Source organism: Pristis pectinata, chromosome 10 (genome assembly GCF_009764475.1).
Source record: "Pristis pectinata isolate sPriPec2 chromosome 10, sPriPec2.1.pri, whole genome shotgun sequence".
In the NCBI taxonomy this organism is placed as follows: domain Eukaryota; kingdom Metazoa; phylum Chordata; class Chondrichthyes; order Rhinopristiformes; family Pristidae; genus Pristis; species Pristis pectinata.
The window spans coordinates 19,281,793-19,303,431 of record NC_067414.1 but is presented as its reverse complement, the minus strand read 5'-3'; the positions used below and the strand labels follow the sequence as shown (position 1 = coordinate 19,303,431).

The window sequence follows — 21,639 nt, the reverse complement described above, 5'->3', positions numbered from 1 at the left end:
ACCCACTGCCCTACCCTCATCAATCACCTTGGTCACCTCCTCAAAAAAAACTCAGTCAAGTTTGTAAGACATGACCTGCCCCGCACAACGCTATGCTGACTGTCCTTAATTAGCCCATGTTCTTCCAAATGTGAATAAATCCTATCCCTTGGAATCCTCTCCAATAGCTTCCCTACCACTGATGTAAAATCACCGGTCTATAATTTCCTGGATTAATCCCATTTCCCTTCTTAAACAAAGGAACATTCCTCCTGGGGGCAGTGTTCACCTGGACTTCACTCTTCTTTATTAATACATACATTGTCAGTTTTTATATTCCTCACTGGTTTACCCTTGGTTTATTTTCTCTCCATTACCTTTTTTTTATCCTCCTTTACTGGATCCTGAATTTAACCCAGTCTTCAGGATGACCACTAACTTTTCATCTCCTTTTACATTTTCCCATGCAACTTAACATTTTCCTTGTTTTCCTTGGTCAGCCATGTTTCTTCATTCCTCCCTCACTGTCTTTCCTCCTTACTGGGATACATTGTCCTGAGGGCCACAAATTACCTGCTTAAAGTCTGCCACTACTTGTCTACTGCCTTTCCTGCTAGTCTATCTGTCTGTTACACTGCAGCCAACTCCATCTTCATTCCATTATATTTCCCTCTATTTAAGTCAAATGAAAGTTTCTGACCCAAGTTTCTCTTTCCCAAACCAAATACAAAATTCTATCATGCTATGGTCACTATTTCTAGGGGATGTTTTATTCAGTGGCTCTTTATCAAACCTGCCTCATTAACCATTGGTGGTTGATGAATTATAACAAGTTGGTTGCTACAGGCGTCAACTATTTGCAAAATGCATCAATAACTAAAGGAAGAAGAACCAACATGATGTACCCAAACTTGCTGACCATGTGGGAGTTAAGACAGTGAGCTGTACAGAAGCCACAATCTACAAGGGAACACAGATGAGTTAATGGTGCCGACAAGAACATGGTAAATGAAAAACAACATGAGAAATTTGAAGAAGGAGGGAGAAATAGAACTTTTTAAAGGAGCAGGAGTAGGGCATTCAGCCCCTCATGCCTGCTCTGGCATTCAATAGGATCTTTTAACTTGGCACAATCTAGTATGATGAGGAAGAGATCAAGAATTTTATAATCAGTTTAGAATAATGATACTGCAATCTGCGTAGTTAATTAAAACTTTTGTGAATCATTGAGTACATAAGGATCTAACAATGAAAATCCACTGGTGTGGTAATGACTAATGTGCCAAGAATGTGATAAAAGGTTGATTAACGCTGGTTGCTGTATTGATTTGTCACATTACAGGAAGTTCATACATACAAACGAAGGAGATTTTCCACTGATTGAGTGGACTTCTCTTTTCAACTAGGATTGTGGGGATACCCAAGATACTGTTGCGGGGGTTGTCCCGACAGCATAGCTACAATCTTCTAAAAGTCCTTATAATCTGGGAAACCAGAGGATTGGAAAACTGTCAATGTGATGCCCCTGTACAAAAAGGGTGAGAGGCAAAAAAACAGGTAACTATAGGTTAATAGCTTACCATCTGTTGTTGGAAAATGGTGGAATCAATTATTAAGGATAGAAGAACATTTGAAAAATCATAATCTAATTAAGCAGAAACTTCACAAAGGGAAAATTATGCTCGATAAACATTTTTGATAGGTGTAATTTATTCTAATTTTCAACTGAATATCTTAGCTTCTTGCAGCAGTTAGTTAAAATCTGTTTATCAGGTCAAGGGCCTTCCCAACTCAATCTTTGTTGTTTAAAGTTCTTTAACTTTTGTGAGTCAGGGTGTTGCTACATTGTTGTACAGTTTTGGCTGCATTATAGGAGGCAGTTTTGATGAACTTGTGTTGCAATGCTCAAGGTTTGTGCTAAACAAGTAATTGACTTTAACAATAAATTCGTCACCTTATGCTTTTATGGGACAATTGACTGCATCTGAGCAAGATGAAGCACTGGCCTTGGTGGAACGCTCATTGTCATTTGTCATGGTCACTACAGTGTAATCTTTATTTGAAGGAAATGGCAAATATCTAAATAACTGATACAATAAATGTTAAATATCAATGCTCTTGCAGTTACTCAGAAAACAAATATTGACATTGTTGATCTCCAGCTCATCTTCTGCATCATAGAGTTAAGATGAATGTTCTTGAGGCTTGAAACTTTTTTAAAGTTTGAGAATTTTCTTTCTCACTTCTGATAATTTCCCTCCCTCCCATCATACATCTTTTAATCTGGATTCCTTCCCCAGTTGAAAATTTCATCACCGGATCTCCCTTGTTAACTAACCCATCCCCACTGGTTGCTTGAAATGTTCAATTCTACAATGCCAATGCCTCCCTCACCAATTAGAAAACAAAGAGGTTCTTCATGATATTATTGGGTGACACTTGAATGTTAAACATCCTTTCCTTTCCCAAAGAAGATTTTTATAACAAAGGATTATATATTTTTTTCATAGTCTCAGTAATTGATTTGCTCTCCTTTGATTTGCTTCCACCAGTTTTGGAGGGTGTGGAATTCCTGTAGCCTCCTGGAGCTGGTTGCAACCAGAAGCTACACCTGACTGTGTAGCCCCTGAGCTACAATGACCTGCTTGCAAGACCAGTGATCAGAAAGTGGCTACAGTAGTATTAGCTCTCCATTAATGTAAGTTGCTAAAGGAATGCATTAGAGACCAGCGGATGTGAAGAATGACTTGGGAAAGTCCATAAAAGTCTTTAAATGTAAATCATTGCATCTTGGAGAAAATACAAAAAGGATTTGTTGAAAGGAAAAGTTGCGGCATTGGGAGACTTTAAGTCAGTTGACTTGTCGTGTTCAATGTTGCTGTAAAGTTGAGAAGAAATTAAAGCTGGCAGAGTGTTGGCCTCAATTGTAGAGTCCATGCCTGCAAAGTTTAAACTGAGGTCTTAAATGCACTTATCAGGCCTCACTTGGGAATAGTGTGCGATTTTAATATAGTGAAGAGAAGCCACTTTTCCAAAGATTGGTGAGAATTTGCAACTCATGAGCACTGGGAGAAATTGAAGTGAACAACATTGAAGGAGAAGTGAGGTAAGTAGATGAGGCAGAAAGAAATGGAATGATGTGCTGATGAGGTTGGTTGTACAGGGCGGCAAGAGATCAGTGCAGAGCATATATAAAGGCATAGACCACTTGCGTGAGTGGCCAGTTTCCCTGCTGTAAGCCGAATGTAATTCTGCTTTAAAATGAAATATAAATGCAATGTGAATGTGAGGAGACAAACATGGCTAATAAGCTCGATGACCTTTGATGAAAGATTAGAAAACATTGGTCTAGAAATTGCTTTAACAGTGAAGAAGGCAAATGATATGTTGGCATTTATAATGAAAGGTTTTGTATCTCCTTACTTAAGAAAGTAGATACTTCCCATAGAGATAGTGGGATGGAGATTCACCAGAGTCCTGGGACTGCCAAATGAGGAAAACTTGGGATGACTAGGATTGTATTCACTGGAGTTTAGAAGAATGTGAAGGGATCTCATTGCATCATGCAAAGATTCTTACAGAGCTCAACAGTTTGGATGCATGGAGAATGTTTTCCTTATCTACGACAAGGGTCACAGTCTCAGGATACAGGGGAAGACAATTAGGAGGGGAATGAGAAGAAACTTCTTTACTTAGAGGGTGTTGAATGTATGCAATTCTCTACCACATGGCTGGACAGGCCAAGTCGCAGAATATATTTAAGATTGGAAAAACTTCCAGATACAAAGGCATCAAAGGTGTGGGGAGAGAGTGGGAATATGGTTTTGAGACAAGAGGATCAGCCATGGTGAGTAGGCTCTGAATTGCCCACTCCCGCTCTCATTTTTCTATATTTCTAATACAGCTTGTAAAAATCTTACAAAAATTGAGAACTTCAATTGTGAGGTTCAAAGAAACAATCAGGTTTCCATGTATCACATTGCAGTTTCAATGTGGTGCTATTCATTACAAATTCCCGCAGCTGCCAGCATTTAGCCTCACAGTTTCAATCTGGGTATCCAGTTCTTAAAGGCACATACCACAATACAAGAAGTACTGTATCAGCTACAGAGCTATTTAATGAATGGATACAGTGATAATGTGAGGGTGAAAATGGGGAAATTTTCCCAATGGTTTGAGGGACCTGTAAATACTGATGAAGAACAGTGCCCAGAAGGTTTGTTCTTTGGCCAAGTGGGCCACAAAAGCCTGCCAGTACTACAGCCAGGGGGTTGCCAGGGATGTCCCTGTAAAGGCACGAGTATAGTCTCTGAGTGCCTGCACTTCAAGGAAGCCTGCAGTGCAGGCAAGTTCTTCTCAATCCAGTGGGTTGAAAGAAAAGTGGATGAAGTCTCCTTCCCTTGAGTATGGAGTTTGAGTGAGTTCCCTGGTGTCACAGAGATCAGCAACAGTGGCATGGAATGATCCTGAGGCTGGGAAGTTGAGAGTGACTGTGACCCACAGAGTCCATCCAGGCACAATGTGTGTCTGAAGGATCTTTGAGATCTCGGTGAGGACAAAGAATGCAGTTGAATATTGACTTTTTAAGCAACCCACTTCAACTAACACCCTTTCAGGGAACTAGGATTAGTGGAAGTTGGCTGTTCTAGGAGCTGATAAGAACTGTCATTTTCCAGACCATACAATCAGACAGCAACTGAGTGTCTGAATGTGAGTTCAAATCCTTTGTGCACTAGAAAAATGTTGCAGGAGCAAATGAAAATTCTCCTGAAAAGCAAGGAATGAATTTCTTAATGGGTGCCAAGACACCCGGCAATGGTTAGCGTTAAGCCAAATTTTGACTACACACCACTATTTTGTTGGAATTGTGTGAAGGAATTTCCAGGCCATTACGTGTTATAGCCCAGAAACGTTTGAATGGAGAATCCCAGGGAGTTTGCCCTTTATGGTGCCATAAAATGTTCTAAAGCATTCATGGGTTCTTAAATACTTTTGAAGTGCACTCACTAATGATTGGAAACATTCATCCCTTTTTTTCATAGCAAAGTTCTGCTTTCAAGACAAGGATCAATATCTAAGTAATCTGTTCTAGTGATATTGACAAAAACATAACTCTTGGTCAAGACATCCAGGCGAATTCCCTACTCTTCTCCAAATGGATGGCATGAGTCATAAAAAGACAAATTGTATTTGGTGCAATGAATGTTTGGGATCTGGATTGCACTGTCGGGGCAGGTGACGCAAGGTGATTCAATGGTGGTATTCAAAAGGGAGCTGGATAAATATCCGAGCTGGGGAGTGGGACTATCTGGATTGTTTTTACATAGCACCCGTGCATTAGAGTGCAAGGACATAGATCTGATGAACCCCAAATTATTATTTGCTTGAATAGAAAAAAAATCAGCATATATCCCTTTACCCAAAGAGAAACAAACATTGGGGATGATTTATCAGGCAACTTGATGGGTTCAAGGTTCAACAATCTGAAAAGAATCAAAAGCAGAACTTTTATAACGAGTCCCCTCAGTCATTAATGTGGATGCTCCCTGCACTGTTCACAGGTTGTCACCTTCCATTCACCTAAGGCCAACACTACTTTGTGCCTGACGTAAGGATCTGCGGTATGCTCAGAGCTAAGATGCTTTGGAGACTAACAGCCAGTAGGGCACCAAACCAACAGTCAGAAGTTCTTTGTTTGGCACTGGAAACAGATAACTGGGGGGTGTGAACTTGAGATTCACCAACAATAGACATTTTAAACGAAGACAAATTATTGACCTCAACTTCAACGCTGTTTCTGTCCTCCATTGCTACTTGTTGAGTATTTCCAGCATTTTTATTTCAGTTTAGCTATATCCACAGTATTTTGCCTTTGTTACAGTGAGCATGTATTTCAGCTGATTCTGAACTAGAGGAAAAAATGAATACTGTTCATCCTAACAGCACTAATTATCGGTTTTTAAGAACTTACATGATAAATTGACAGAGGTGAAATCAATTAGACCTTAACCACAGCTGAAAAATTCATTCATTCAAATCTCAGTGAATCCACCATTGTTTTTCTTTTAGATTCTGAGCATTTGCACTTTTTTCCAGAGAATATAAAGCATAATCACCTGGAAGCAATGGTGTTAACGAGTCAAGCACAGGAAGAACCACTTTGTGGCATTTGACGTAGGTCTTTGAGGAATGTGTGTCGGGGAGAAACTTCAGTCTTGGCAATAGATTGAAATACTTGGAACACCAATTTATAGAACTAAAACAAAATAACCTTCATTTGTTAGCAGAATGTACACAGCCTGATGGGGAGAAGTTTGATCTTGGAACAAGGACAACAGAAACACGAACAGGTCATTCAAGCCCTGTGACCACTGCCAGACTAGCCATCTGCCAAAGGCCAGAGGGATCAATGCAAGGGCTGGAGGGAAAGTCTTCCTGAATAATTAGACAGCAAATGTAATCAATGTCAAAATAACAACTCTCTCCACTCCTTGTTTTATTTTATTTGCTCTCACTTGTATGTGTTATTTATGACATTGCTGTAATGCTGAATCAAAGCTTCCTGTTTTAGCAACTTCAACTTGGTGTGCTTTAAATGTCAGGATTGGTTTTTAAGTCCTAGTTTGTCACTGCCTATAGCTGGTTCCATCACTCAATTAAATTATAAGCTGATCTAACTCAATTTAACCAGCTTGGTTCTGTAACAATTCCATTAATGCCCTCATCTAACAGAGAAAAAACTACCAATTAGTGTTGAACTTTTCAGATGTCTCCTATCATTTTTGTGGGGAGAGTTTCATATTCCCATTACACAGTGTACAGATATTTGTCTGAGGGAGAACAAGAAGTGACTCACTGATAAAACTGAATGCTGAGACAGATTGAAGCTGATGAAGCTTAGTTACTGAAGATCCTAGCCTGTTAACTTGTTGTGGCCACCTTTACTTCAGTAGGTTGCCTGTAGGTTAGCTGATATTCTTGGCTATGTTGTATTTACATTGTTCTGTTTTACATATGCAATTTGCTGAGGTAAGGCACCTGCACTGAGATTTGTTGACATGAATGATCCAATGCTGAATGCTAATCTCCCCAGAGGTGGCAGACAGTGAGGAGATGCCTGAGAAAGAACATAGAATATTACAGCACAGTACAGGCCCTTCGGCCCACAACGTCGTGCCGACATTTCATCCTGCTGTAACATCTATTTAACCCTTCCCTCCCACATAGCCCTCCATTTCTCTATCATTCATGTGTCTTGAAGTTCTTGAATTTTGACCTTATCTGATGTGACTGCTGTGGGGTACCTTCTGCAGGGCCAGAGCAAGTGACAAGTGATTTTAAAGTGGAAGAACAATGTGCTTTTAACATTATAAAGATGAGGATCTGAATTTGGAGCCAAGGAAGCCTGTAATCTAACCACTACCTCTGTTACCCAAAACCAAGGGGGACAGGCATAGGGTTATTTGGCCCCCTGGTTTAGGCTGGGATGATTCAGATATAAGCTGGTTGCCAATGTATGATCCTTTGTTAAGTTTTCAAGGCGTGAGGGAAGCAAGCTTGTCATGGGGTTTGTGACAATAGCAGAAATACATTGTATTTATCAATATCATCTGTATTATATATATTCTCAACCATTAACCTGTGAATTAAAACATTTTTCATAGTTTTAGTCAAAAACAGTTGGAACAGCAAAGAGGAAAGCAGCCATTGGCTTACATTTTACGGTTATTTTTGGTACAGTTAAAATTGCTTAATGGTCACCTGCTTTAATATAACCTTTTGTGGCTTACTGATCAATTTTGGTAGTGGTCCTGTGAAGCATCTTGGGATTTTCATTGAATAAAAGGTTCTGTATTAGAATATTGTTGTTGGATAGAAAAATATTGGAACATGAGAGCAACCAAGGGGAGGAGTGGGGGGGATAGAGGGGCATTTTAAAGATGGTGATTAAAGAATATTATGACAGTTCTGAACGAAGGGAACCATTAATGACATAAGGACAGGTAGCAATGTCCAAAGCTTGGAGATGGAGAGGACAGAGGCAGAGTTAGTGGGGGAGTTGTTCTCGAAGCAGATCCACCTTCAGAGAGAGTAGCACGATATAAACTTTAACTACAGTTTAAGTCAAATTGAATATCCACCATTACTGGCTGCAAAAACTGAAATTCTGCTTCCCCGTCTCCACAAGGAAAGGTTAGAATAAAATGGGACTAGTGTAGGAATAGCATAAAGGGGTGCTTGATGGTTGGCACAGATATGGCAGACTGAAGGGCCTATTTCTATGCTGTGTGATGCTGAGCCTCACTGGGTGTGGCCACACCCTCCAGCATTTCAGTGTCTCAGCCCACACGGTATGCATTGGCCGACCATTCAACCAGGGGTAAACCTGCTGAACTTCTTCCCACCTTCCCCTGGAGCATCAATACCCATTTTAGCACAATCTAGAATAATCCAGGTAGGATCCACTGCCCAGATACAAAAGGGAAAAATCAAACAGTGTCCTGATTTGTGAAGTCTATATGAAACTTGAACTACACTCCTCATTAAGAAACTGTGTATTTATATAGCTCAGCGCTTCATGAGGAGTAGTACAGCCAATGATACATGTTTTGTAATAAAGTGAACACAGCAACAAATTTGTACCTCAAGAAACTGAGGAAGCTTTTGAAAGCTCATGTATTATTTAGAACCTGTGTACACTGGGGGTCCTCAACCTGCCTTGAACTTGAAGTTTAAAAGAATTGGTCTGCAATATCAGGTTCCTAGGGCAGATATACAACTGAGAAATCATCAGGAACTGCACCGAGTGTAGACTAAGCTATAAAATGTAGGAAGTAGATGAAACTAATATGTAGACAAAAATTTATTTACACCATACAACATTTTAAATATTTTATACACATTTGCAGCCAAGAAAGCTATTTCTGTGCTTTCATGTGAGATCTGCAATAATAAAGATGTGAAATATATTATTCATATAAAAGTGAGAGTATTACTTTATTGCATTGAAAGCAATGAAGAACGCAGCTCAACAACCATTCATTTCAATGACAGAAAATTGTTTGCTTTTATATTATAAAGTAAAAAGTGTAGTAATGGCCAAACAGACTGTTATAAATCTTAAAAACTGCATAAATATATACATTGTGCTTCATGGTGAAGTTTTCTTTTTAAAACTAAACCAAATGAAGCTATTACAACATGTATCTTTGCTTGAGGTTTATCTATAAAGATTACCTTACAAATTCATTCCACATTAACGTACAACACATGATGGTAATAATTGTACATCTTGTATTCTCACTAAATAAGGTAGTGAGAAATGTTAAAGACATGGACATCTTATTCCTGGTGTATAAAGTCCCTAAATTACTCTAAGAGAGTCCAGGCATACAGACCAGGTTTTTGTAAAAATTTCTGAAGTGCAAGTGCAAGAGATTTTATTTATAATTGACTTGAATTTAAACTTCAGTTTGAAAATCCCCTTCCTGCACATCTAAGGGTATAGAGAGACACTTTTCCCATTCTGCTTGTCTTAATTCTAATGCTTCTTTTGTGTCTGTATCCAGTACATTCATTGGTGAATAGTGTTGGTAGTCACTAGGGTTCTTGTAAGTATCCCACTCATGCTTGCTGGGTGTTGGGTTGTCCTGTGAAAACACATTGACACATCATTAGCAATAGTTCTTCCTTCACTCTGAACCCATGCACACTGCTGAAACTTTACCAAAGACATACCATTTCAAACAGGTAGCCTGTAAATCTAAAGAAACTCTTCTTTGTCATATTCCTCCGTAGCCTCAGTCCTCCTCCTGCCCATGACCTACTGTAGCTCTCCACGATCTCTGCACCATGTCTAACTGTTCTGTTAATAGCGGCTGTGCTTTTAGCTACAAAGATCTTGAACTCTTGAATTTTACCCCCAAATCCCTCATCATCTTCCCACTTTTATTGCCTTCCTAAAAAAATACTACATCAATCTCCTGAGAGGAAGCAGGTGAAACTAATATGTAGCCTTTTGAATATTTTAAACATGTTGGTACTGAAACTGAAACGTCTGAAAGTAGATGGACTGGACTGGATGGACTACACCCCAGGGTTCTGAAGGAGGTAGCTGAAGAGATTATGGAGGCATTAGTAGTGATCTTTCAAGAATCACTAGAGTCAGGAATGGTTCTGGAGGACTGGAAAATCGCAAATGTCACACCACTCTTTAAGAAGGGAACAAGGCAAAAAACATGAAATTATAGGCCAGTTAGTGGTTGGTAAGATGTTAGAGTCTATTACTAAGGATGAGGTTTCGGGGTACTTTTCAGCTCATGATAAAATAGGCATGGTTTCCTTAAGATTATCTTGCCTGACAAATCTGTTGAAATGCTTTGAGGAAGTAACAGGCAGGATGGACAAAGGAGAGTCAGTGGATGTTGTTTACCTGGAATTTCAAAAGGCCTTTGACAAGTTACCGCACATGAGGCTGCGAAACAAGATAGGAGCCCATGGTATTACAGGGAAGGTACTGGCATGGATAGAAGATTGGCTGACTGGCAGAAGGCAAAGAGTGGGAATAAAGGGAGCCTTTTCTGGTTGGCTGCCGGTGACTAGTGGTGTTCCACAGGGGTCAGTGTCGGGTCCACTACTTTTCGTGTTATACATTAATGATCTGGATGACAGAATTGATGGCTTTGTGGCCAAGTTTGCGGATGATACAAAGATAGGTGGAGGGGCAGGTAGTGCTTAGGAAGCAGGGAGTCTGCAGAAGACTTGGACAGGTTGGGAGAATGGGCAAAGTGGCAGATGAAATACAACATAGGGAAGTGTTCAGTCATGCACTTTGGTAGAAGGAATAAAGGTGTAGAATATTTTTTAAACAGGGAGTGAATTCAGAAATTGGAGGTGCAAAGGGACTTGAGTCCTAGTGCAGGATTCCCTAAAGGTTAACTTGCAGGTTGGGTCAGTAGTAAGGAAGGCAGTGTTAGCATTCATTTCAAGAGGACTAGAATATAAAAGAAAGGATGTAATGCTGAGGCTTTATAAGGCATTGGTCAGACCGCATTTGGAGTATCGTGAGCAGTTTTGGGCCCTGTATCTAAGGAAGGATGTGCTGGCATTGGGGAGGGTCCAGAGGAGGTTTACAAGAATGATCCCAGAATGAAAGGGTTAACATATGTGGAGCTTTTGATGATTCTGGGCCTGTACTTGCTGTAGTTTAGAAGGATGAGAGGGGATCTCATTGAAACCTACCGAATATTGAAAGGCCTGAATAGAGTGGACATGGAGAGGATGTTTCCAGCAGTGGGAGAGTCCAGGACCAGAGGGCACAGCCTCAGAATAGAAGGACGTCCCTTTAGAACTGAGATGAGGAGAAACTTCTTTAGCCAGAGGGTGGTGAATCTGTGGACCTCATTGCCACAGGTAGCTGTGGAGGTCAATTCATTGGGTATATTTAAAGCAGAGGTTGATAGGTTCTTGATTAGTAAGGGTGTCAAAGGTTACGGGGAGAAGGTAGGAGAATAGGGCTGAGTGTGAAAAATAAATCAGCCATGATCGAATAGCAGAGCAGACTTGAAGGGTCAAGTGGCTTAATTCTGCTCTGATGTCTTATATAAAATTGAGAGTGTGATGACAAGGTTTTGTGGCTCCACATCTTTTCATTTGATTTATGACGTACCAGTGGAGCATCCTGGTATGTTTGCCTGTGTTAATTCAGCAATACAAGTGTGTGTCTTTGTTGTTGTACAAGTATATAAGAAGCAGGAGCAATAGATCAAACTACCCCCTGAGGTTGCTCCACCATTTAATAAGAGCGATGTTGATTCAATCTTGGCTTCAATAACACTTTCCTGCACGCTCTTCATTCCCATTCAAATAAACTACCTATACAATTAAAAATAGTCTTGTTATTTTTGTCATTGATAAAGCATTTGGTTGGTGATATCTGGAAGATCAGTCACAGTTGTTGTTTTCTCATCAAGTCCTTGACACGTAACAATACCTGTTTTACTTTATAGAAGTGTGATTATCTGCAGAGATGCTGGTTTCATTCCATCAACTCCACTTACAGACCCATAGAACTGAGAGAATGTGTATCACTGAATCTGCTGCTGCATCAAGTTACGCTTATTTCTGCAAGCTTTGTGTCAGATGCTGGCCAACAGCACTCCTCAGCAATAAGGCACAGAATCCAGCTCCTGATGGGAAGTCTCCATGGGAGATACAAGGATTGCTCTTCACGGAATGTAAGAGAAACAATGTTAGCAGAAAATCACCTGCTATAATAGAATGGAGCGGCAACATCTTAACCTCTAAATGGGAAGTGATAAAGGTTCACTTTCTCTAAAGTCAACCACAATGGATATTGTAGGTTGCTCAGTGTCCAGCAGTGCAAGGTGTAATTCTTCTTTCTTAAATGGTGTGTAGGGCACAATACAGGAACAGAAGTAGGCTGCTCCAGCCTTTGTGCATGTTCCAACTTTCAGATGGGTCATAACTTAACTCCAATTCACCTGCATAAACCTTAATACCTCTAACCTGACAAAAATTACAGTCGCAATCTTACAAATCTACAGAGGAGGAAAACCATACCTATTCTCTGACAACAGTCTCCAAAATGTGAACAATCTGATGAAGAGCAGTCCTGATGAAGGGTCTTGACCCGAAATGTCGACTGTTTATTTCCCTCCATAGATGCTGCCTGACTTGTTGAGTTCCTCCAGCATTTTGTGTGTGTTGCTCCAGATTCCAGCATCTGCAGACTTTCTTGTGTCTCTGCTGAAGAACATTGATTCCCCCTTTGGAACCTGCCATTCAATAGTTCCTTCAGTGGATTTACAACTACTAATGGAGATCTTGAAGACTGAGATTTGTGTGGTGTGTGAAGCAAGCTTTATAACTTGAACAAGCCATGTGCTTGGTGAAGGAGTTAATGACTAACCAGGAGTCAACTATTTCACTTCAAAGCAGCATGAAGTCTCAGCAATGTCTGAGGTGATATTAATATCTCATTTACAATGATGCAAAGTATGTGGCGAATCAAATATTCTAGTGTACTTTTTAACCTATTAATGCTCTGTCAGAATGCTCTGGTATCCTGAAATTTTAGAATTCTTATTCCAGTTTTCAAATCCCTTCGTAGCTTTACCGTCCCTATTTCTGTAACCCTCTCCAACCCTACAACTGTCTAAGATCTTCTTGTTCATCAACTGCGGTCTCTTGTGCTTCTCCATTAACCGCTAAAGCCCAGGCTCCGGAATTCCCTCTCTAAATCATTGTCTTCTTCTCAGACAGTTCATTGGGATTGAGGATGCCCTGCTTCCACTATGGTCCGGTCCGGTGGGTTCTATGGTGACTGATGAGACCAATATAGGAATTACACCTTTCTGCAGATGGGTCAGCGGGTGACTGATGTTTGAGAGGTGGTGCAGTCCTCTGCTGGTCTTCTGTACTTTGAAGGACTTGAGGTTCTTAGTGCCATCCTGAATGCTCTCCACTTTGAGTGTTCAGGAATCAGGGATTCAGAGGAGTCAGTGTAGACGTTGCACTTTTTCAAGAAGGCTTTGAACATTTCTTGTATTTTCCTTTGTCTGCTGGTAATCTCTTCCCATGACAGAGCTCAGAACAGTGCCTGTTTCAGGAGTTTGGTATCAGACATGTTGAAGATATGACCAGCTCACTGCAGCCAATTGAGTGTAATCAGGCTCTCAGTACTAGGAATGTTGGCTGGGGAGAAGGCCCTGACATTGGTTTGCTTATCCTTGCAGTAGACTTGGAGGATTCTGTTGGTGTCTCTTTCCAGCGCTTTGAGGAATCTGTTGTAGGTAGTCCAGGTCTTAGAAGTGTATAGAAGGATCATTGCTTCCCTGTACTATGTTAAAACACTTTGCCTCTCTAATGCACCCTCTCCTTTGGGATGCCCCATTAAACCCATCTCTTTGACAATGCTTTTGGACATCAGCTTAATCTGGCTCATTGACAATTTTTTTTGTAATGAAATTCCAGTTTTACCTCATAGAAGTCTTTATAAACTTAAACTGTTGTTTAAGTTGGCACTTCTTTATATTTACTTGCTTTCCCCCAGACACCTGACCTCTCACCTCTCCTTCCTTGCTCTGCTGTCCCTTACCAAGGTTTATTATTGATGGGATGTTACTTTGGAAGCTAGTATTGTGGGAAGTGGCCATGTCTGAGTGCCCTTGAGATGATGGCAATGGCTGCCTTCATGGCTAGTTATGAATTTCAGAAAGAAATTAAGAGTCAAAGCCATGCAGGCCAGTCAAAGGAAGGGTGACAGACTCCCATCCATAAAGGACATTAGTGAGCCAGAGAGGTATTTCCAACATGTTAGCTTTGTGACTGTTGTTACTGGAACTCGTCTTTTATTTTAGATTATGGAACTAACTGCACTCAGTATAGCTCAAGTATTGAAGATGGGAAGGAAAGTGTTATTAAAGATCCACGATGTAGTTATGGTGAGATAGGGTACATGCAGATGTAGTTGTGATACATTCAATACAAACAGACACATCCAATCCAGTTGTGGTACTTACACTTCCACTACCCCTTTCATACCCAGCTGCTGAGATGGCCCATGTTTTCTCAGTCTTTGGAAACAAACAAAACAACTGGTAAATACATCATTAGGTTATTGGTTGCAACACAATGCCAGCCATGCTGGCATTGCAAAAGCTTGTTTCATTTGTTCTGCATGTAACAGAATCTGTACTTACCACACTCCCTGTACCTGGCGGCTCACGGAACCTATCCAAAGTCTGGAATTTTTGATTGAGTTTCCTGAAATAGTTCCATGTGCCGCTTTCTTGTGTGCATGACTTTCTGTAAACCAATAGATTACATGGTATTCACATACTAACTTATGAAGAATTGTACATATCAATAACCTGCAATGACAAGAATGAGCTTGGCAACTAAAACCAGGAAATCAGCTCATTTTTCAGAAAAGGTTCTCAGAGAGCCAGTAAAGAAATAGTCTTAAATAACAGTTAGTATCAGGAACATTAATTAAAAAACAATAGTTGCACAATGATTTTTCGTAAGCAAACTGCAAATGCACAAACTTTGTAAATGAATTGGTGTAAGCATTACTCTGTATTTATCTCTCAACGGTAAGATGTTTGTTTCCCTGCATTAAATTGTGCAGGATAGTCATGCTGCGCATTGCAATTTGCCTTTGAAATTTGGTTGACTTCAGTGGAACTGGATTTTGGAGTATGATGCTCAGCCACTACAATATTGCATGTTTAGTGCAAGGGATGGTGGACCAATTCGTAGTCCTCAAGCCACTCAAAACCACGATATACTCTTTGTGGGAAAAAAAGTTCATAAAAATTGAAGAATAAGCAACAAGAAAGCTTCCTGCCAATCAAAAACCAGTTGAAAATTCACTAAGAGGCTGTTGAAGTTGTGTTCATTCATACAATAATTGTTATGGAGGTGCTGGGAGCTAGGGACAAGGCTGTTTTCTTTCTCCTCATTGTCAAATATTGCTGAATTCTCAAACTGACATCAATCTTAGTTAAATTGTCTGGGTAATTGCATGTAGAAAAAATGTAAGTGTCAGGCACTAGAGGTTAATTTTATTTTTACACCCCGAAACTTACTTCAAAATCCAGGTCTGAATAACGTGACTTTCTTCTCTGCAAAACATCAAAGGATTCATTAGATGGGTTTTGGCTCGCATGATTTTGATAAAACAATTTGGCCTTCTAATTTTCTCCTTATTTGTTAAAACATGTTTTGAGCTACATTTCACTTGTGAATTGTTAAAACAGTTTTCTAGATCAGCCACATTCAAGTTACGGAGTTAATGCAGATCAGAGAACTGGGCAAAGTTTCCTGTTCCCTGGCCAAACTGCCTCCATTCTGGACCAGATATCCTTTTGAATGAAAATCTGAACCTGGAGTGAAGATGCACAAACACAAATACCCACTCTAGCACTAAGATTGAGTGCCCTAGATCTGTCCCTAATGTGTTGAACCAGCAGTTCTCAGCTGGGACAACCTCACAACTGCCATCACTTAAAATGCCCATATATAAAATGATCAGTTGCTTTTAACAGCCAAGAAGTAATAATCTCAGTTTCAGAGCATTTGGTTATAGCATCAAGTTCTCCCCTGAACAGTTGTAAATGCCCACTAGTTATCATCTCCAAGGTGTGCTGAATGCAAGGAAAAAATCATTGATCTTTTTAATAAAGTTAACAATTTTCAGATATACTGTCAACTGAAGCATGAGTCTGACATGCTGTGCTCCTGCAGATTTTCTCTTTTTGTCATTTCAGTTTTCTTCAGCACTCACTCCAATGTCGATTTTAAATGCTCTCTCTTTCTCATCGCCCTTAAGATTTTGGTTGAAATGAATTTTCATTCTATCAGTGCTACGTTATTATCCTGGAGACACAAGAGACTGCGGATGCTGGAGATCTGGAGCAACACACAAAAAGTGCTGGAGGAACTCAGCAGGTCAGGCAGCACCTACGGAGGGAAACGGACAGTTGACGTTTCTGGTTCTGATGAAGGGTCTCAACCCGAAACATCAACAGTCCATTTCCCTCCATAGATGCTGCCTGACCCACCGAGTTCCTCCAGCTTTTTGTGCGTTACCTTATTATCCTGGTTATTGTACACAGAGGAGAATTTATTTGGATAAACCTGCCCCCACTAGTCTATAGGGGTTTTGTAAGATACTAACAATGAGCTTCAACATCTCCGGAGGGGATAAACTAATCCTGACCCAGGTACAATTGCTCTGTGCTCTACCTGCATCAGTAAGGTAGAACCCCAGCAAGTTCACAGCCAATGTTTTAAACTGGCACAAGTCTGCACCTACATTTGCATGGTACCAACATGTAAATAATACATCACTCAACCTTTGTGCTTGCAAACCATCTGTCCCACCATTGGCCGACCAGGACATAAACTCTGCCACTGAAACAACTGCACAAGTCAAACAATAAGCAGTAGAAAAGACACCATGATCCTGAGATTCAACTGAGAACACAGTGAAAATAATAGTTTCAAATTTCTAGGTCTGTGCTGTGCCCACAGGCCAATTGGTTGGTGTCTTGGCAAGATAATATGGCATGGCTGAAATATGGTAATCCTAAATATGGCATACTAATGGCCCAAACATTGTAGTCTCATCATCCAAATATAAAGGCCCTAATTTCATAGAATAAGCAGCACAGAGGTAACTCATTGTCCATTATGGCTGTACTGCTTTATTGAAATTATCCAAATTGGACCTACTTCCTGGCCTTCTCAGTGGCCCTACAAACAGGCTATCATCAAGGCCACCTGTGACTTGCCAAGTCACAGATACTCCCTCTGCCCTATCTTGCCCTTCCACATCCTCCCTGCAAATGAAAACTAACTTGTTTTCTCTCTTTCCCAGTTCTAATGAAGGATCTTTGACCTGAAACATCTTAAGTCTTATTCTACAGATGCTGCCTAACTCCTTCCATATCTCAGAGGCACGCTGGTTTGCTAAGTTAATTGCCTACTGTGAATTACCCTTAGTGTAGGTGGGTGATGGAAAATTGGGGGAGATTGATAGGCATGCAAGGTCGAATAGCTTACAGGGAAGGAAGTGGGGAAGTGGAATTGATGGGATTGCTCTGAGGACTGGCCTTGACTCGGTGGCCTGTGTTCCTATGCCAACTGCCCATATCCTTCCAGGGGATAGAGATGAAAGATTAGGTGGCTCTGTTTAAGAAGCCTCAATGATGTGCTGGAGTGCAGATTTTAGATGATATTTGTGTGGTAGGAAAATCAAAGTTATGCCATACAAGTCAAAGTATTAATGTTATAACTGAGGCATTTTAAATGGAACTGAAGGTTGCAATCATCAAATAGTCCCAATTCTGACCTTTCGATGAAGAGAAGGTCACTATGAATCACTGAAGATGGTTGTGCCTACAACAAACCTCCCAGAGCAATATCCTGAGGTTGAGATAATTGATCTGCCTTTGTATTAGACATACTACAGCCAGGGAATCATGTCATGATTTCCAATGGCATCATTTTTACTAAGGTTTCTTGTGCTGGTCTCTGTCAAGGTCAATCACTTTTACCTCACCTCTGCAATTTAGCTCTTTCATCCATGTTTGGACAAAGGCTGTGATGAGCCCTGGGTTCCAATCCTCTAATTGAACAGCAGTCGATGGGTTCTGGTGTGTTAATGACCAGTCTGGATTTGTCCTTTTTATGTGCAGGCAATACCAGAGCAATTTTCCAGTTGATTCCAGTGTGTAGCTGTGCTGAAACAGACTGAGTTCAGAAGCAGCCACTTTTGCAGGATACTTTCAGCATTACAACTGAGATCCAGCACGTTCATCTCTTAGAGAAACAAAGGACTGCAGATGCTGGAATCTCGATGAAAAACACTGTGATGCTTGGAGCAACTCAACAGGCCAGGCAGCATTAGTGGAGAAAAGCAGGTGGTCAACATTTCGGGTCAGAACCCTTCTTCAGGACATTCATTTTTACTTGACATCATAAAGGAGTAAATAGAATTACCCAAGATGGATATTGTCAGGAGGGGGCTGAAGTGCATCATCCACTTAACTCCTCTGAAACTGACTGCAAGCATAAGGCTAAAGAAATGTGCATTAGACTGCAACTATTCATATGCAACTTGAATGGTTAGAAATCATGTATCCAAAACATGCATTATTGCAAGCAGTGTAGATGGATGCATTATATTTACAAGGTGACATTAATAGGTTATGCAAATTAACAAAGCTATTGCAAAAGGATTTCAATGTAGGCAGATGTGAGGTCATTTACTTTAGACCTAATAAGGCACATTCTGATGATGAAAAGCTAGACGTGTGTAGATCCAAAGGGAATCCATGTACATAGATCATGAAAATGCCATGAGTGGACACAAGGTCATCATAAAGTGTAATGAATTACTGCCCCTTAAAGCCAGAGAAGGAATGTAAGTGTGTGCAGAAATTGTATCAAAGGAAACAGAGCCTTAGATAGACAATACCTGGAGTACATGTGTAGGCAGATCTGGGCACAACACTTCAGAAAATGCAGCATTGATTTACTAGAATGATACCTGGACTCCAAGGGTCAGAAAGGGGAGGTTGTACACAGTGTGTATCCCTGGAATTTTAAACATTAATTGAAGCTTAACTCATAATGGCAGGATTTAAGCAGGATTTTTTCTAAACATCGTGCTTGCTATCGTTTTCACTCAATGCTCTTATGAAGACTCCAGCAGATATGTAGACATATCTGCCAATAAGTACGTGCTGGAACCACAGTCTAGTGGGCCAGATCCAAGGCAGCTGTGGCGGAGCACTGAATGCCAGAAGACCCAAGTCTTAAAACTGCTGCCGTAATGGCCATGGACCAGAGCAGATAAAGCTGTGGTCAAATTTTCATAAATCTCTCCCATTAGGCCTATAAACTGGTTACTGACTCCTTGCTTGGTGACTTGTGTCCCTTTTGGCCTCTCTAGCCAGCTCTGGTCAGTCTACACGTAACAAAAAAGTATACAGACCAAAGCAGCCACTATGGTGACTTCTATGACAAAAGCAAGAACCTCTTATGATCCAGCACAAGAATCCTGAGACTGAAGAGAGTACCTTTAGCATCCAACTATCATCATAACTCTAGAGAAAGGGAGGACCTGTAGACAGAAGCAGATTACATTCTCCTTTATCTGAAATAAATGGAATCCTGCATGCTGTCCATGAATTTGCTGGGCACAGGTGAAGGTTGGTTCAGTGACAATTTGTCTTACAACTCTCGTAGTTCACAGAGGAGGCACCAAGAAGGCCTTCCGCTCAGCTCTGGGCTATGGGAGGAGTTCTCCTTTCCCAGCTACCTCTGATGTATGACGCACTGTGATGATCAGGGATAGGATATGTATTAAAATGTTGATTGCTTTCTCTATGCTTGTGAAGTGTGAGGATGCTCCTGGTGGCTATGCGATGTTTATGATCAGCAGCTGCTTGTGGTAATATCATTGCTGTCATCAGTGAGGAATGAAGTAGATAGCCTTCCCTGTTATTTTATTTTTTTTTAACACAAGTAATCTTGGGGTATGCATTGGTTAAATATGCAGGCATAAGGTCAATTTTAACTTGCTGCAGCTGCATACATGAAGTGATAATGACCTTTAAAAGGTCGGTGCCGCCCACCACCCTATTTATATCATCATGCTGATTGAGTCCTGAGGGTGGCCAGAGAGGCAGCCTCTTCCAGGTGAAGGGCCACTTGTAGAATGCAAATCAGAGCCCAATAATGCACGTAAGACTGCCATTATAATCTCGAGGACAGTTTCATCTATGGGCACTTGGTGTTCTGGGGTGATCTAAATAGTCATCCTCAAAAGAGTTTGCTCAGATAAAGGCCTAGGCTTCCCTGGGTCTAAAATTAAACTTTAGCTTCCAATAGCCCCCTTTTACCAACCCTTTAAGCCTACCCCTCAGTTCAGTATGGGAGCCAATTAATTGCCCAAGTGCCGATAAATTCAAGCTGCAGTGAAGCGTTCCCATGGCTGCATGCACATCAGGCCTCAAAATCACTTTGGGTACAAGGTTTGAATGATGCTAAAGGCAATAGTGAAAGTCATCAAACTGTATAGGGGATAGTTACCTGGATACGGACAGAGCTTACTCTGGGAAACAAGTGCACATCAGCCTCTGATTCTCCAAGGCAATCTGTGAAAAAAGTGATGGAGTTCTTTGCCTGGTTGAGCAATGCATTAGTGATTGCTCAATACTGCTGTAGCCACGTGGCTAGCAGCTAAACCTCTACAAAGCACAATGGAAAAAGAAGCCAACTTTACATGAGCGACATTGTTGTGAGAAGAGAAATAGAGCAATAAAAGGTGGTTTGCAAAGAGTTAAAAAGAACCAGCAATAACCAATGTGCTGGAGGAACTCAGCAGGTCACGCAGCATCTGTGGGAGGAAGGAGATTTTTGACGTTTCGGGTTGAAACCCTGCAGTAGGACTGAGGAAAGGAAAGGACTCAGGAACTGAAATGTCAACATTTTTTTTTCCTCCCACAGATGCTGCTCGACCCGCTGAGTTCCTCCAGCTTATTGTTTGTTGCTCCAGATTCCAGCAGCTGCAGTCTCTTGTGTCTCCGTTTAAAAAAAAATCCCAGAAAAAAAGACAGGACAGTGTTTTCAGTTTGAACAAGCCACATACAAGTATAGTTAATGGTCTCTGAAGTTGTCTGAGAATGCTATGAGAATTGATAACAGCTTAATTGGAAGAGTGCTCTACGATATTGATCGATTAACCACAGAATTACGAATCAGGAAATGTTTTGAGAAGCCATTTGTGGCAATTAAATTGTGAAATACACACTGAAACCAGATCTTCATGAGATAAAGAAACAAAGTTGTAAAGTAACGTTCTTTCAGTCTCATTTTTCACATTAAGGAGTTGCCTGGATTTACTGGGACGCAAGGTCTCAGAGGCACAATAACTTGAAAACAAGACAGCAGCCATTGGTTGCAGTGAGATAAGAAACAAAGGACCCACTCTGAAACATCTCCATGGCATCCAAGCCATTAACAGCAGGCAAAGGAGTTAGAACATAGAACATTACAGCACAGCACAGGCCCTTCGGTCCACAATGTTGTGCCGACATTTTATCCTCCTCTAAGATCTATCTA

At 40.7% G+C, this 21,639-nt stretch overlaps 1 protein-coding gene across 1 annotated transcript in view; it reads right to left on the bottom strand.

The window, feature by feature from the left end:
- Window positions 1-8,866: 8,866 nt before the first annotated feature.
- Window positions 8,867-21,639, bottom strand: part of LOC127575107 (adhesion G protein-coupled receptor B3-like) — a 609,306-nt gene continuing 596,533 nt past the window's right edge. Inside the window, 4 exon segments of the mRNA XM_052024767.1 lie at window positions 8,867-9,629; window positions 14,703-14,762; window positions 14,764-14,808; window positions 15,594-15,629. Of these exon segments, the coding sequence (XP_051880727.1) occupies window positions 9,441-9,629; window positions 14,703-14,762; window positions 14,764-14,808; window positions 15,594-15,629 (330 nt within the window). The 3' untranslated portion in view covers window positions 8,867-9,440.